This window comes from Limulus polyphemus, unplaced genomic scaffold (assembly GCF_000517525.1).
Source record: "Limulus polyphemus unplaced genomic scaffold, Limulus_polyphemus-2.1.2 Scaffold205, whole genome shotgun sequence".
NCBI lineage: Eukaryota > Metazoa > Arthropoda > Merostomata > Xiphosura > Limulidae > Limulus > Limulus polyphemus.
The window spans coordinates 199173-217133 of record NW_013665815.1 but is presented as its reverse complement, the minus strand read 5'-3'; the positions used below and the strand labels follow the sequence as shown (position 1 = coordinate 217133).

Sequence of the window (17961 nt, the reverse complement as noted above, 5' to 3'; positions counted from 1 at the left end):
GTTTCTCAGGCCAATACTAGTAAACTGCAAAAAATATTATGGATGTTGAATGAAAGAGGGGGATCGACTGTCTAGCCAGGATCATCTTCACCATTGTTTTTACTTAAAGTTAAAGATTAAACATCTTGCTATTAACCACAGTTAAGTTAAACATATGTCTATGTCCTACGACCTTTAGACTTCGTCAAATAGCCAAACAAATCACGATTTACAAATATTGTCAATTTAATTATCTTTATACACATACCATGTGCTGTTGGCGAGGTTAGCTCGCCACATGAATCAGAAGATGATGGGCGTATGTTTCTAGTAGCTCACTATCAATGAGAGGATGATGGGTGTTATTTTCCGGTAGCTCGCCACACGAATGAAAATATGGTTGGTGTTATTTTCTAGTAGCTCGCCACACGAACGAAAATATGGTTGGTGTTATTTTCTAGTAGCTCGCCACACGAATGAAAATATGGTTGGTGTTATTTTCTAGTAGCTCGCCACACGAACGAAAATATGGTTGGTGTTATTTTCTAGTAGCTCGCCACACGAATGAAAATATGGTTGGTGTTATTTTCTAGTAGCTCGCCACACTAATGAAAATATGGTTGGTGTTATTTTCTAGTAGCTCGCCACACGACTGAAAATATGGTTGGTGTTATTTTCTAGTAGCTCGCCACACGAATGAGAGTATGATGGATGCTATCTTCTAGAGTTGCTCTGTAGCTTTAATTTGAGTCCTTTTATATAACCATGTATTGGATGTAAATATTATCATCTAATTTATGTTCAAGAGTTTTACCGTATGTTAATCTAACGCTATAAACTTTCTTCAACTCTTTCATTTCTTCATATTTCCTTTTTTAAATTTGGAAAATACAGCTGCAAAAAAATGTAGTTGAACGTTGATAAGGGAAATTTGATACTTTGTTGTATTTAAACATCTTTATTAAACACGACATTTGCTAGGAGAAACATGTTTTAAAGCCATTGTTCCAACGTCTTCAACATAATCGAACAACCAGTTTTATGACACAACAACAAAAAACATGCTGAAGTCTCCTTTAACCCCATTAGCACGAAGTTGACTTTAAGAACGGTGTCGAAAATGGGTTAGACTATCTAGTGTCTTCACGTGCTTTTAATGTTGCAGTGAAAGTATACAGTCTTCTTGTTGATGGATGAGCCCAGAAGCACTATGTTGTCGGTTAGTAATTGAACCTAAAAATTGAAGCTGCCAGAGGAATCTTCTGTAGGTTGCCATCACGGAATTATTAAAAGTCCCTTGAAAAAGAACCGAGAAAGGAATGGCTGAGTTTAAACGCTCGAGAACTAAAAAAAAAAAATGCTTTATCGTGTATATATATTAAATAATTACTGTGTCTATAAACATTTCAAGGACAGCTAGTTCCTTCTTATTGCAGACAATAAATCGCGTGTACTAAAAAACTTTCAGCTCAACTGAACATGATAACGATTGATTCTTTTTAAGTGCAGGAGAAATGTCGTGCTTAAAAGGTGTGTCCTTTCCCCCTAGGGACAAAGAGCAGTATATTTCCAGGATTGGATTTTTTGTAATTATTAAACTATTATTTAACAGCAACGACATAATTGAGAGAATTAGTTTAAAACATATTAAATTAAATGTATGTCCATTCTTGTGGAACTGATTAATAGATAAGAATAAAGGTTTTTTTGTTTTGTTCACCCAAACGTTTCTGTTACTGCATTTACTTTAATACAAAATGTTTCTCCGTATGTATATAGATATTTGAGAAAAATGTAAGCATTTAGAGTGTATTGTATTTGTGTATTTACTTTAATAATAACTCGGTGTTTTATAAAACCATAAACTGAATGGACAAGGTGTGGAATATTATGTTTATAACTTTTGTTTTGATGAAGAATTTGTCTCTTACTACGGCCTTATTTTAAATACTAAAATTGAAACTGACCCAAATTAGATAACTCAGGCCAACAGCACTTCTTGACGGGGATGTCAATTTATTAACTAATGATTGACTTCAGTGAAACATTTTTATCTGGTGATGTTTTATATAGTGAATTATATAATATTCCATAGAAAGTCAGTGGAAGCGCAACATGGTTTTAGTTTCTATTTAACCTCAAGTAAATCGAAATTCAGGTTTTATTTTTATGAATAAGCTGTTTAATTTTCAATTTTAACGTGTTTTGTTTTTATCTCAGTTTACAAAACACCTCTGTCATCCCGACCTTATAGACCCGATTCTTTCACTGCCACGTTTATACAAAAACAGCGCCCCCACTGCCCAAAAGACACGTGTTTTATTACTTATCTGAAACTTGAGAAAGTTTGAAGAGAAATGCTCTTATTTCATGGTGGTTACAAACTTTCAAATTCACACACGGTTAACGTAACACTTTTCAAGGTTAGCACAAAGAGGGTACATTAGATAAATGCTCAGGGCAGTGATCTTGAGGAAGACAGATATACATTGAGAGTGAAAGGGGTAAGAAGAATAATGTTGTGTTTTCTTATTTTCAGAAAATTTTCTAAAAAGGTTGATTCAACTCTCGACATCTTTGCATACATATATAATTTGATTTTTTATATACAAAATCAGGATGATTGAAAACATATAATTTTTATTTCTATCTGCTTTATTACTGACAAGACTCTCAAGAAGGATAATGGATAAAACCAGTTTAGTAACTCTATCTTATAAACAATACCCATTGCTATCGGAAACCATGAAATAATATTCTTTTTCCGTTTTTGTTTATAGATAGCCCAGTAGAAAGTCCGCGAAACCTGTCTCCCTGCCAACAGTTTCTGTTTGCTACCACCAGGAGGTATGTAATCTACATCATCTCTAACTTAATTCATTCTTAATGCTTCCATACTGTATATAATGATATGGTTGCCTGCACACTGTAAATCAGCCATGTGGTGTGATATTAGGTTTTTATCTGCCAGTTCTTTGCATTCCACCAGCGTCAACTGAATTAAGCAGTTTGTCAATCAATTATACGAACGTGCTTTAATTAACAAGGAGTTAATCTTTTTAGTAATCATGAAAGGTACTTTTATTCTGACATCGACTAAGATATATATAATTTACTTGTTACACACTTTATTGTATGTAATAAAAATATTGACGTTTCTTTCGACAAATTTACAAAAATATACATCCATGCTTGTGTATTCTGATTTGTGTTCTATAAAAACTTTTATTGTTTTTCTCAGCTTAATGACAAATAATAGAAACAACAATATAAGCGAATAATTTAGTTTGGTATTCCTAGAATTGAAGTTACTTACAGCTAGTCAAACTTAATATTTATCAAAGTCTTTAAATGCTGAACTTAAAAGAGGAGAGACATGCGGAACTTAACCCTTAGTTAAACGTTTGAATTGATTTATTTAACCTTTGATCTTGACGTGTGGACGCTGCTGTACTCAATACTCTCTGGAATTCTCTGGCGTTAGTAGCCTAAATTGATATTACTTAAAATGATATTCATTATCAATAACATTTAAAAATATTTTTATTTATATATTCCATAATATTTTAGAAACTACAGATTTAATGAAACTAGAGAGAAAACAAGAGAGACCCATTAATTGCATTAACTTTAGAATATTTTTGTTTATAATAAACCATATCACCGCGTCAATGTATTGTACTTTGTTATGACCATCCTACATCTAATGTCAGTTCAAAACATTACTAAAATGGTGAGATTTAAGTTCACCACCTATTGAGGTTTATTAGGCTTTGACACGCGTCATTTTACGTAATAATAGGTGAAATTCTTCTGTCTAATGGTCGATTAAGCAAACATTTTATCCTCTTCACAAAAGCTTGGAGAGCTTATGTATTCATCTTCGTTTTTCATGATGTATTTGTGAGTGGGATTATGTCAGACTTACATGATACAATGATAATTCGTTGAGGAATGTTTTCATGATGTATTTGTGAATGGGATCATGTCATACTTACATGATACGATGATAATTTGTTGAGGACTGTTTTAATGATGTATTTCTGAATGGGATCATGTCAGAGTTACATGAAACAATTATAATCCTCTGAGGAATGTTTTCATGATGTATTTGTGAATGGGATCATGTCAGACTTACATGATACAATGATAATTCGTTGAGGACTGTTTTAATGATGTATTTGTGAATGGGATCATGTCAGACTTACATGATACAATGATAATTCGTTGAGGACTGTTTTAATGATGTATTTGTGAATGGGATCATGTCAGAGTTACGTGATACAATGATAATCCTTTGAGGAATGTTCTCATGATGTATTTGTGAATGGGATAATGTCAGAGTTACATGATACAATGATAATCCTTTGAGGAATGTTTTCATGATGTATTTGTGAATGGGATCATGTCAGAGTTACATGATACAATGATAATCCTTAGAGGAATGTTTTCATGATGTATTTGTGAATGGCATCATGTCATACTTGCATGATACAATGATAATTCGTTGAGAAATATTTTAATGATGTATTTGTGAATGGGATCATGTCAGACTTACATGATACAATTATAATCCTTTGAGGAATGTTTTCATGGTGTATTTGTGAATGGGATCATGTCAGACTTATATGATACAATGATAATTCGTTGAGAACTGTTTTAATGATGTATTTGTGAATGGGATCATGTCAGAGTTACATCATACAATGATAATCCTTTGTGGAATATTTTCATGATGTATTTGTGAATGGGATCATGTCAGACTTGCATGATACAATGATAATTCGTTGAGGACTGTTTTAATGATATATTTGTGAATGGGATCATGTCAGATTTTCATGATACAATTATAATCCGTTGATGAATGTTTTCATGATGCATTTGTGAATCGGATCACGTTAGAGTTGCATGACCAAATGATAATCCGTTGAGGACTATTTTCATGTCACACAACTTACACAAACGCATATAATGAGTTTTATTTTCCTTTAAATACGGAATTTGTTTTTTATTGATTTTTTGATATGCTCAGAATTTTTCCTTCTTGTACTACTTAGATTTGTAGTGAGCACCGAAGTGTAGACCTTGTATATATGTATTGTCTTGATCTGAATATACGTGCGTAAGATAAGTATATGCCTACCACAAATATGAAACGTATACGCATGCGCAATTACAGTAATTTATATTTATGGTTTATAATTCAAAATTATTGTTGCAAATATTGATGGATCTGATAGTAAACGGCATGTACATATTGATATTTACATGCTCAGGGTGCTCGATTCACAATCTGAGGGCTGCGAGTTCGAATCCCCGTCACCGAACATGCTCGTCCTGTATGGTTGCTGACTGACCAGCCAACCGGGTGTAAAAGTTTTTGGTTTACAAAAATATCGGCCGATTCCAAACTACTTGGAAATACGGTCGTTACGAAGAAATAAATATTGATTTAGTTTTAAGTTATAACGTACTTCCAACATGTATGTAATTACTCGGATTTTACTTGACTTTCAATGGAATTATCCCGATAAAACACCTAACGTTTTGAGCAATTTTTTTTTTTAGTTAACGAGCTATAAATTATACCTACTTTTATAGATGTAGGGTATAACCTCTAAAATTAATAATGTTCCCTCTAAACCAGTGACACATACGATTGTATAAAATTCTTATAGAAGCAAAGGAAAAACCAGAATAAATGGAGTGTTTTGATGTTTACCATTCCTTGTGTATGAACAATAAATAAATGTTTCATTGCGAGCGGTTAACGTCAGAGGTTTATCGATTGTGTAGCAGGTGCGTGGAAGTGTAGCATGACTTTAACCCGCTGCTGAGAGATTCAGACACTATAAACCCCCTGGAATTCTGCTTTCTCCTCCATTTTTTAAAAAGGCGTCCAGTCGAGTCTTCATAAACTGTGAGGGGTCTTGCTGGTCGATACTCAATAGGGGATCGTAGCCTTACTACAGTATATCAAAATGACTGCCCCAATCTTTCTCTTTTACTTCCTTTTGTTCAAGCTGAGCGCTTTGAGGTGTTAATTCATTAATAAAGGATACACAGTGTGGAGACGAAGGAAAATGGATGGAGCTGAAACTTAATACCATCCCTTTCTTTTATTCAGAAAATTATGAACCCACCTAATGCTAACGTGTTTTTCCACAAACCTTTTACTTACTAGTTGGGCAGGAAAGTTTGATCTACGTTGCAAAGCGTCAAATCTCTGTAATATTGTCCAAGTTCTTGTGTTAAATATCGAGTGATAAGGGAATATAAGTATGAGATAGGAGCAAAGGAAGGTGGCACGTGTTTCATGTAAAGCACAAAATATTCATTCTACTATTATGCTGCCTTTAGTTACACTAATCGTGACTTATTTCTATTCTAACGTATGTAAGTAGACGGTAGAAGTCACGAGAGTAAAAGGACGGAAAAAAAAGTCAATTTAGCTTTTGTATAGCATTGTAATTACAATAAAAAAGGATAAAGGTACTTAAGATAAACAACAATGCATTACAATTAATACTAAATAATTCATTCCTTTTGAAATATCAATGTTTTCGAGTTGCATTTATCGTAAATCAGAATAATGTGAAGAAAAGGTAATCCTCATTATCCGCTGCGCTTGAAATTCTTTTAGGCAGGATTAGAGCAAATTAATCTATGAGACCTTTGTTTCCTTTTTATTAGCTAATTTTTGTGCGCCAGCAATACCAAGCGTGGAGCGCGCGTATGCACGATGCAATTTTATTGGTCATCAGGATCTTTACCAGCCTACCCTCAAATTGAAATTCTTTTAGGCAGGATTAGAATAAATTAATCTGTGAGACTTTGGGCGTGATCAAATACATCAACCGAAAGGATTTGACCTCCTGAGATCTCAAATCGGTCAAGAGATGACAGAGCTGTGAGCTAAAAGTTTGTACTTGAAAAAAAACACAAAAAACTGAAAGTTGTTCTATGAGCCACTCATCCGCGGCTAAAAAATTGTATTAAGATTGCATGATATTTAAGTATAAGTTATATGAATTTTAAATTTATGTCGTAATGTGTGTGAATATAATGGCATAGGTTTGGATTCAGTACACACATATATAATATCCATGTAGCTTCGATGCACAAATTGAAGAAGTCTGTATGGAAAATACATAAATGAAGAACACACTTCCACCACATTGGAAGTGTCCTTATTTTCTACTATATAAATCTTACAGAAATGTAGGCCTAAATATGTCATAATTGAATGTGCATGGTCTAGTGGTTAGCGTGCAGGACTGTGAATCTGAGTGGCCGTGTTTCTCGTCCTTTTGCCGCAAAATCCCATTGAATGTGCATGGTCTAGTGGTTAGCGTGCAGGACTGTGAATCTTAGTGGCCGTGTTTCTCGTCCTTTTGCCGCAAAATCCCATTGAATGTGCATGGTCTAGTGGTTAGCGTGCAGGACTGTGAATCTGAGTGACCGTGTTTCTCGTCCTTTTGCCGCAAAATCCCATTGAATGTGCATGGTCTAGTGGTTAGCGTGCAGGACTGTGAATCTGAGTGTCCGTGTTTCTCGTCCTTTTGCCGCAATATCCTGCTCCGTAATTTTGGGGTCGCGGGTGCTTTATAACAGCGAGAGCCTAATCCCATTATTCGATTAGAACCAGTAACCCAAAATTGACGGTGGATGCTGATAAGTAGCTGCCTTACCTCTGCTGATCCAAAATTAGGAACAAGCACATAATAGTATTAGCTGGAAACAATCCCACAGTTTAAATCACTATCAGTTTCTAACAAGATGACTGTTTATTTTTTTAAGTGAATTGAACAAATCTTACTAGAACAATATTATTACAGGAAGTGTTTACTTGTCTAGGTAATACGGCCTGCCCTGCATAAATGTTTTAAGTACAAATTGAATTTTCAATTAATGTGCCACAAGGAGGTAAAAATAAAAAATAAACTCTACCAGCTAATAAAAGAAACAATGAGTATGTAAGAACTTTGATCTAATTGTTTTGATGTTTCACAAAAGACCGCTAAACATAAACAGGTCTAGCAAGAAAATTGATTAAATATAACTGACAAAACAAACAAACAAATTGGACTGGTTTAATTAATGTAAACTCACATAATCTTCTTAGTCGTGGGGCTTCCCCCAAAATCTGATTAATCTTGGCTGTAGCTTTCTAAAATCCCTTGAGTTTCCAGTTGGTCCTAATTACAAATCCCTTGAGTTTTCAGTAGGTCCTGATCATATTTTGTGATAAATTCTCTTTCCTTTTTCCAGACATTATCAAGATGTTATTGTTAGTTCCTCTCACACTGAACAACACGCATCATTTAGCGAATTATAACAAGAGGTTTTTTTTTTTAGAGCAAAGCCACGTTGGGCTATCTGCCGTGTCCACCGCGTGGAATCGAACCCCGGGTTTTAGCATTGCAAGTCCGTATACTTACCGCTGTCCCACGGGGGGACATATAAGAATTTAGTTTTAGAATTCATTGTCACATTAAATGGCGCTTTGAAATAAAGTTAATCGTCATTAATGTTTAGAACAATTTAAAGTGTGTGGGGAACGAAATAAGAAGTATATAGTATGCACGAATTTTATAAAGCGATACTGTTTGAAAAAGAAAGAAACAAACGAACAGGGCGACGGGAATAATCTTGGGTATCTTTAATATCACGGAAAAAAATTCCAAGAAACGTTTATGTGGTAAGCATTCTTCACATACTGTTTCTGGAATGTAAACGGTCTGATTAGCATGCCGAATTGCACATCGAAAGATCTAAACACACTCCGAAATTTCAACTGCAGATGCACTATGAAAATAGGAATTAATCTTTTTTTTTCTATTAATTAAAGAGCCAAACAAATCACGTTTGGCAGCAGGTGCTACTATCTGACTGCCTTTCCTCTTATTAGTATTTCGGATTCAAGGACGGCCACACCTGAACACTAGCATCTTGGACCTGGCCGCATAGCCCATATGTGCATAAAGGTGTTGCTTAGTTTGAAAATTCCATTTTATTAACTTTAAAAATATTGTTTGATGAAATATTTCTTTTCCTGGGTTTATGAAATAAATCACTGCCACGCATGTCCTAAAGTTGTCTCTCTTTTCTACAAGTCTATTTAAATTGTTTGGTGTACAGTAACTACGCATTATGGCAATGCATTTTAGTGCGTGGAAATTAGAGAGACATTATTTAATGAGTTTGAAAGGTATATATGGAAAGCAGAACATAAATTATGGGGGGGGGGAGGAAGATGAACGTAACAGTCAATAAATCTATTGCTTAGAACCCACGATATTAGAAACTGTGGCGTGCTCCTTCAGAATTCCCCAATGGCCAAAACGTCAAGAATCTGCACCATACATATTCATTGCAAAAGTAAATTTAATCCAGTTTTTGGACCTGGTAGGCCTAGAGGTTATGGCGCTCGACTCGACATCCAAGGGTTGATGGTTAGAATCGCGTTCCCGAACATGTCCTTTCAGCCGTGGGAGCGTTATAATGTGACGGTCAACCCCACTACACAGTTTGATGATTAGAAGAAGCCTAAAATTTGGTGGTGTGTGGTGTTGGCTAGCTGCTTTCCTTCTAGTCTCTCATTTCCGAGTTAGAGACGGCTAGCATAAGTAGCTCTCGAGTAGATTTGCGCGAAATTTCACAAGCAAACCAGTTTTATATTTAATGATCAGTTATAGAAGCTGAAAAGTTAAATATGGTGGAAATAATCAGAACTATATCAAAATTAGCTGTTGTCTTTGAAGAGACGTTTGTCCAATCCTTTAATTTGGTAAATTACTTTATAATGATTGTTTCGCCCGTTTCTAAACCGAATTAGATAGCTCATAGCTGATAAAATATGCAACGTTCAACAACGACAGATGATATATTGGACAATCTCACTGCATTCGCATGTGGTGACTGACAGGATTGATTCAGAAACGTATTTCAAGAGAATTAGCTACATTGAAAGAGAGGCATATTAGTACATAAAGTGTGTTTCATGACTAGGCACTGCTTATATTTTCTACTTATAACTGAGAACTGGTTTTGTATAATGTTGAACTGGTTTCTACAACATATTTTATGTCCTTATATTTTTGACATAATATACTATAAACAACTACAGACTGCTTTTACGTTAATTTTTTATGAATGTATATTTCCTTTCTTTGCTTATAATTGTGAAACTTTTAGATACAGGGTGATTCATGTTTCATTAAAACTGCATAGAAACTGAAGGAAGGCATACAAAGGGGAAAAGTCTGTTTAACAGCTGTGTATCTTCACTTGTGAAAATTGTTGACATAAAGTGTGCCCCCCTCACTTCACTCAGCTCTTTGGTCGTAGTCCCTAATCCCTAACTCCAGTAATTTGAATCATTTTTATAGTGTAGGGAATCAGCATACTGACTGTCTTATAGCTGTGTACTATTTGGCTGACTTTTACTCTGTGTTACATGTTTTTAATCATTTTCCAATACTTAGTTTTAGGTAATCATATAATGAAGCGTTTGGTCATCCACATCTTTTGTTAGTTTACCTTACCCATTTTTATAGCAAGAAATATCGTCAAAAGATGATAAAAAGTAATAATTCTGTGCAGTAAAGTTTTATCCAACCTACACACACTGTTATTTTAATCACATGACCTGGAACAGTTTTTGAAACTAGAGAACCCTTGTATGGGAAAGGCTTTCATGTCTGGAACACGTAGGCTTAGGCGGTGATGTTAATAACGATCAACGTGGGTGTTTATTTGTGGTTCTAGACTTTTTTCCTTCGAATAGAAATCGTGTTTAATATACGGTTGTTATTGCTGTAGTAATATATATATAATGTATGTGTAGTTTGTGTTTTAATAAGACTTAAGCCTTAATAAGACTGTGGCTGAATAACCTGATTACTGAAGTCAGTAAAAGTGAAGGCTTTTGTTATCTGGCAACAAATCCCATTAAACATGGTCTGAATAACGAACGTCTGCAGTTTGGCTGTTTCTCTTACTTATGAGAAGGCTTACTTGACTTTGTGAACACTGTTAAATGGATAACATGCTGTCAAGAAAGAAGAAATGTCAAAGCCTTTGACAGATTAGAAATAAGCATTTGTTTTTTTTATATATAAATGAAGAGCGTAATAAATTTTGTGTGCTGCTACATGACACTGTAGATATGTGTACGAACAGAATCATTCACCAGCTTATGTTTTTCATCACAAACATTTAACATTTCATCGTGAACATTTTACCCGTTTTCATCCACTGGTCACTTTTGGAGTATTTTTATGCTCATCATTTCTAATAGAGTCTAGTTCTTTAAATTTATTAACAACACCCCAAAATTTCTTCGTAAGTAGCAGTGTAAGAAGATTAGAATCGAACATTTGGAAAAAAAAATCCTAATTTGATTGGAAAGTATGTAATCCCTACAGTAATAAGAACGTCTATGATTTTAACAGTTTTTTAATTGGTGATATTTTCATTATTATCATTATTATCGCGAGTACAGAAAATACTTTGTTTAGTCATGGTTCAAGAAGTATTGTTGACATTATTATAATGGTAAAAAAGTACTTTGTTTAATTTTGGTTAAAGCAGTGTTGTTGACATTATTATCATGGTACAGAAAGTACTTTGTTTAGTTTTGGTTCAAGCGGTATTGTTGACATTATTATCACAGTACAGAAAATACTTTGTTTAGTGCTGGTTCAAGCAGTATTTCTGGCGATATAAACGAAAATAACAACACCACAATAAAGTACTGTTTGGTGTATTATAGAGGAGAAGGCAGAAGATGGTCCCTTGCTTCTCTTCCATCTTCTGGATACGGTACCAACACTCCAGGGAGTTCCAACGTTTCAGTAAGCATTTTACATCAGTCTGCCTTAAGAGTTTTCTGAATATAAAATAGATATAGCCTTAGAAAGTATTTTAACTTAGTTAACCGGCATTTCCTTTTCCTAAGCTCTATTATAAGTGTATCTGAACCGCCAGTGGATTAACGGTAAGCTTGAGGGCTTATAACGCTAAAATTTGGGGTTTGATTCATATACCGGTTAATTTGTCCATGTTGGAAAATTTGCATGGTTTGATCTAGATAATATTCTTTGTACTCAATATCAGCTACATTCAGCTCCAGGTTATTACTCTAAAACTGTATTTTAAGAACTTATGCTAGAAACTAACATAGATTTGCATACGTTCAATTTTCGCCAACATGTCATTTTTTGCTTTATTTGCGCAAGATCAATATTAGATCTACCGCTGGGTTAGTGTTTGTGAAATGCCTCGGTTCATATACTTGATAAACAAAATTTTGATAGGATTTATATACAAGACCTTAGTTTAGTGCTGGTTCCATTCATCATCTAGTGAATTACAATAGTTAATTAGCTAGCTCGAGACGTAAGAACTAATATTACCTTTGTTTGCTTAGAGCTACAAGAAATGGAATTAGTTTCTGGTTAACGGTTTTAACGTTATTAGTATATATAATTGTGTTACTTCTTCAGTCTAAGAGTTTTTTGATAGTTTATTAATTATTTGATGATACATTACTATAGTTATATCTAGGCAAGCAGGGGGATTGTGATAGGCAGGCAGTGGCAAAAAAAAAGTAATAAAAATCCACTGATGTTCAATACTTTAAGTATTTTACTTTCCATAAGAATATCTTGCATTCCTTTAGAGCTTATGCAATTGTGAAAACGTATAGAAGTATAGAGCGGTTCAGGAGGATATATTCATTAGATTAAACATAAAAATATTTGCGCATTCGCTTTGAATTACCATATTAAAAATACTATCAATCACAACCTACCGGGCACTTCATTTCTCTAACACTACTTAAACTGTATGTATGTATGTATGTATTTGTTTGTTAATACTGTATGAAAAGCCAGCCAACTTCTCGATCCTGACTCCAGACCATATCTGTATCAGATATCCAACATTTTCCAGTCTCAGTGCTCCTCCCAAGAAAAACTTCACCCCCTTCCTAGTCATCCTGCCATAGATGAGAGGCGCCATCTATCAAGGTTCAGCAGCAACGAGAGTAACCCCGGTGTGGAAGAAGATGGTCGCAGATCACCGCTGATGAGGTCAAGATCTAGAAGTTTAAGGTGAACTTTTAATTCCTAAAATAACAATTAAATTAATGAATATTATTAAAGGAATTGTGCTCTCATAATATTTAATATAACTTTTTAAAACTTTATCTTCAAGTACTTTGTTTTACATTTCATGAAGAAATAATAGAGTACACACAATAATTTATACAGAACGTTGTATAAAAACCTTAGCTCAAGCATTGCTAAAGGTAGAACTTTGTTCTTCGGAACAATAAAGAACAGTCTGCCTAACAAAGGAACTTGAACCTAGGACTCTTGTTATATCAGGAAAAGATTGAAATAGGCATTATTTTATAACACAACATTTATCTTATTTTCATTCAGCGTCGAACGAATTTCTCAGAAAGTACAAATTTGATCTTCTTTTGAAAAATCAGAGGTTTCGATTTTTTTGCTAATAAAAGCTATGTAACTGTAAAATATTGGACATTCTTTTCCCTGATAAGCCCATTTACAAACACATTTATATACTATATACGTTTAATTTTTTAAGGGTAAACGAGAAAAACTTCATTGCAATATACGATTTTTTTAGATTAAGCCCATTTTCAAATGTTTCGATTAGCAAGATTAATAATTTCAAAATTACTTTTATGTAAAAAATTTATTTCATGCAATTTCCTGATATTTCTAGTTCCTTATTTATAAACTACACAATACAACATAATGATAATAATCAGAATGTGACGAAATTGGATTTACAAAACGCGTTGGGTTAGTAAACACCATGTGTTTGTTTGTTTCTTTTTTTTTTTTTTTGGTCTAGCAGTCCAATGCGGTCTCCTGGTATGGATAGCGATATCATCCTTATGAACAGTGTTTACAAAGAGAGATTTCCCAAGGTTCGTATGTTTACTACTGGGTCATTATTAGTATATTTCTTTAAGAAATATTATTTTATTCTTCCGCAGGCATTATCATTGCTACTGAGTGTGTGTTATTTACGTGCTCAAAACTATTTAGGAAACTTAAATGAATTTAGTTAACACACAATACGGAGTGCGTGCAGTTGAACAAAAATTACTAAACTTTATAAGAACTAAGTCAAGGTGATTGAAAATGTCCACAAATCTACCATATACGATTCTGAAAAATCCTAAGCTATAAATAATTGAGCAAGATAATCGTTTTAATTGTGTACTTTATTGCATAGGAGAACACTAATAAGTAATGGAACATGTTCTATGAATTATGTGACTAAGATTAATTGGGAAAATAATGGTTGTAAATAGAACAAAGAAATGAATAAAACACGTTTTAGTAGAGGGAAATGAATGGATAGATGTGTTTGTTTTATGAGTGAGGTTTTATAGTATCAGTCTTTGCGAAGTAGATTTTGATAGGGACCAGACATCTTTCACTACATAACCATGTATTTTTGAATGTCTTGAAGATGTACGTGCTGGACTAACTAGTTGTGTGTATTGTAAACAGGCCACGCATCAGATGGAAGATAGACTGGAGAAGTTTATTGAAGATGGTCAAGAACTAGACCCGGATCTTAACTCAGACGCTGTCACTCGCTTCGCTCACTTCCAAGTCATTGAAATGGCTAGAGACTGTTTACAGAAGTCAAAAGAAAAACTCGTGACATCGCGCTACTTTTATGAAATGTCTGAAAACCTCGAGAAACTGTATTCTGAGGCAATATCCTATTTTTTTTATTTTTTGAAAATGTTTATTTAAGATGCTCATAAAATACCAAAAAAACAAAAAAAGTAAACATACCAGCCTACTATATTTAATACGTGAAAATTGGCAATAACTCGAGACGAATGCAAACGCTTCTGTCATTATCTAGTGACTTATGTTAAACTAAACACCAAATGTAAACATAACCAGGGTAATTTCATTATGTTGTTTATTTACCTTTATTTGCTGTTCTGCTGTTTTATTTTCCGAAACAAAACACTAATCTACAGTTTCTTGAATTTTGAAAATTAACGTTTGTATCAAAACTCATCCGAATGGAAAAATATTAAGCGACATGAAATGTTATATAATTGATTAAAAGTGACAGAAAGAGTGTTTTGTGAAAATGAGTGATATGACGAATTTTTTTTTTTTACTTTGAACAATATCCTGTTCATTCGAGACAAACACTGCAATATAAAATGTAACGTTTCCATACAGATTCGTATGATAATTACTGTAAATTAAATGTATATTTAAAGCAAAATATCCTATATGAATTTAAATTTAATATTTTTATTTCTATATTTGAATATTTTAGCTTCATATATATGATCGCATACTTTGGGCTAATGTATGTCTACTGGTAGATTTAATCGAATAAATATTGTTCTAGATTTAAGCGCACCATTTAACTTGAAAGGCGCCACCTAGTGGCACAGCGGTATGTCTGCGGACTTACAACGCTAGAATCCGGGTTTCGACACCCGTGGTGGGCAGAGCACAGGTAGCCCATTGTCTAGCTTTGTGCTTAATTACAATTACAAATACAAACTTGAAAGGCATACTAATTGTTTAATATCTAAATGCATATTTGGCGTTTATTTTAGTTAAAATTACCATTGTTGGTTTTTGATCCAAATTTTTTGTTTTATATCAACAAGACTAGTTTTAGGTTTGAGTGTATCAATAAATACGCCTTGTTTCGTTGTATTAACTTACAAAAATGGGAATATTATTCAAAATCATTAGTCTCTCTCATCGTGCTGTGAACTTCTGTGCTGCAACTAGAAGTTTATAATCTAATAAGATGAAGAAACATATAATTAAGAAAAAAAAGACCAAAATGGTGTCATTCGACGAATTTCAGCATCAAACCCTTTCACAGTAACTCCAGAAATGAATGCAGGAATACTGGACACGCATGGAATTAGAATCAGTAAAAGAATTGTGTGAAAGCAGTTTTAAAAAAGCGGTGTACAAGGGAAGTTACAAGTAGAACGCTTAATGTTTCATATGTGAACATACAAAACGTTTAAACATTGCAAAGGATCACAAAACTTGAAATGGAGAATGAGAACGTGTTATGGACTATCAAAACAAAAACTGAGGATTTTGGAACTACAAGAAATTTTGTGTGGGGTCAAGTAAGAAGTTTAAGCAAGAGTGTGCAAGTAAAACAGTGAATCATGGTTGTGGATATATAAGATGTAGGGAAGTTTCTCTACAGTAGGACTGGAAAATACTGAAAATCTTTAATTGACTTTGTCTTTGAATTGCAGTAACGTAATTAACCAAGACCTACCGAATAAGAGAACAGAACAGAAGAAAATGATAGTGATAAAAAAGTCATGTAATGGGCAGCTCAAAATTCGATTCCAATTCAACTGGAAATTTGTGACACCAGCTAAAAAGCGAATGTTTTAAAAGAGGAGACTGAACAGCAAACGCAGAAAATTGTTAGTATGGACTTACAAGTTCTGTGTATAAGTAATAGTTATTAAGTACTTAATTGCCTTTTCAAGCTTAAATGTATAGTTCCTGTTTCATATAAAAGTTACTTGTTTAACTAAAAGGTATGTTTGGTATTGTAGTGTCGTGAGAAGTCCTCCACAGCAGCTGGTCATATCAGAAATCTAATCAAGAAGTTGTTGCTGATCGTTTCAAGACCGGCTCGGTTACTGGAATGTTTGGTAATGTAAATTTGGTATTCTTTCTGAAAAACAGAATATAATTTTTTCAGCATGTACATATTGTATATTGAACAAGGATACGCTGTTGAAAAATGTATTTTGTCAGAGAATGTGCTGGTGAGAAACAATTAAAACGAAAATGACTTTGGGTTGGTCAGAAATATACAAATTACTTAACCATGTCTACATTGAATATTAAATCTATCGATACAGAAGAACGAAACTGAGATGCACCGAATAAAATTGTATTTTGAATAGAGAATGCTTTACTGAAAACTAACATTGAGTAAAAGAATATCTAAAATAAGAAAAAAGTTGGTGATGATGATGATGTGTAGAATTAACGTATACCAAAATACTTTTCTATTCTTGTAGGAATTTGACCCAGAAGATTTCTACAGATTGCTAGAAGCCGTGGAAGGACAGGCTAAAGTGGCTCAAGGTGTCAAAACAGATATCCCACAATACATCATTAACAAGTTAGGCCTAAACCGAGATCCACTTGCTGGTACGTTATATGCTGTCGTTTTGTTAATGTTCCTGATGCTGGCATGTTTGAACTTTTCGCGATTAGTCACACACACACACACACACACACATTATAACGCATTCTTTACAATTTGCTGTATTGTGTTTCTTTGGGGAATAAAAATGTGGACAAAACCAATTATGGTTATAAAAGACTGTTCAGTTCGAAATTACAACATGGTGGTATTCTAAAAAAACATAAAGTATTTAACAGATATATCCAACATCTTACACTAAGATAAAGTATGATCTTCTGTGTAATAAAAATGAGTTAAACGGATGAACATTGTGTATCTAAAAATGAGTGTGTTTGGTGTTGTGAACCCAAATTATGAGCAAACGCTAAGAATTATGTTTTATTTTAGTTCTTTGTCATATGTTCAATAAGGTATCCTGTCATTGACTGATAAAATTTAATATGATTCGTTTGTAAACATACTGTTGGTGTGAACGTGCTTTGTAGTCAGTATTAGAAGAACTTGTACACTGGATAGGTGAAGTGAAGAAAAAGTGTCATTGGCTGCTATTCAGTTCTTCACATTATATAGCCGCACCATAGCAGATATAATAAATAAACTTAGTATTTCGAAAATTGTTTAATTTCGAAGTCTAAGTTCAAGGGAGGTCCAGTTCAATCTACACTTTCACCCAAAAACACACGTTGATCAAAGTGTAGATTGAACTGGACCTCCCTTGATCTTAGACTTCGAAATTAAACAATT

At 33.8% G+C, this 17961-nt stretch overlaps 1 protein-coding gene across 1 annotated transcript in view; it reads left to right on the top strand.

Moving 5' to 3' along the window:
* Nucleotides 1-17961, top strand: part of LOC106478373 (microtubule-associated serine/threonine-protein kinase 3-like) — a 192308-nt gene that overhangs the window by 144584 nt on the left and 29763 nt on the right. The window contains exons 6-12 of the mRNA XM_022381966.1: nt 2760-2826; nt 11756-11837; nt 12937-13097; nt 13876-13948; nt 14541-14750; nt 16613-16711; nt 17087-17284. Of these exons, the coding sequence (XP_022237674.1) occupies nt 2760-2826; nt 11756-11837; nt 12937-13097; nt 13876-13948; nt 14541-14750; nt 16613-16711; nt 17087-17284 (890 nt within the window). The remainder of the gene's footprint in view (nt 1-2759; nt 2827-11755; nt 11838-12936; nt 13098-13875; nt 13949-14540; nt 14751-16612; nt 16712-17086; nt 17285-17961) is intronic.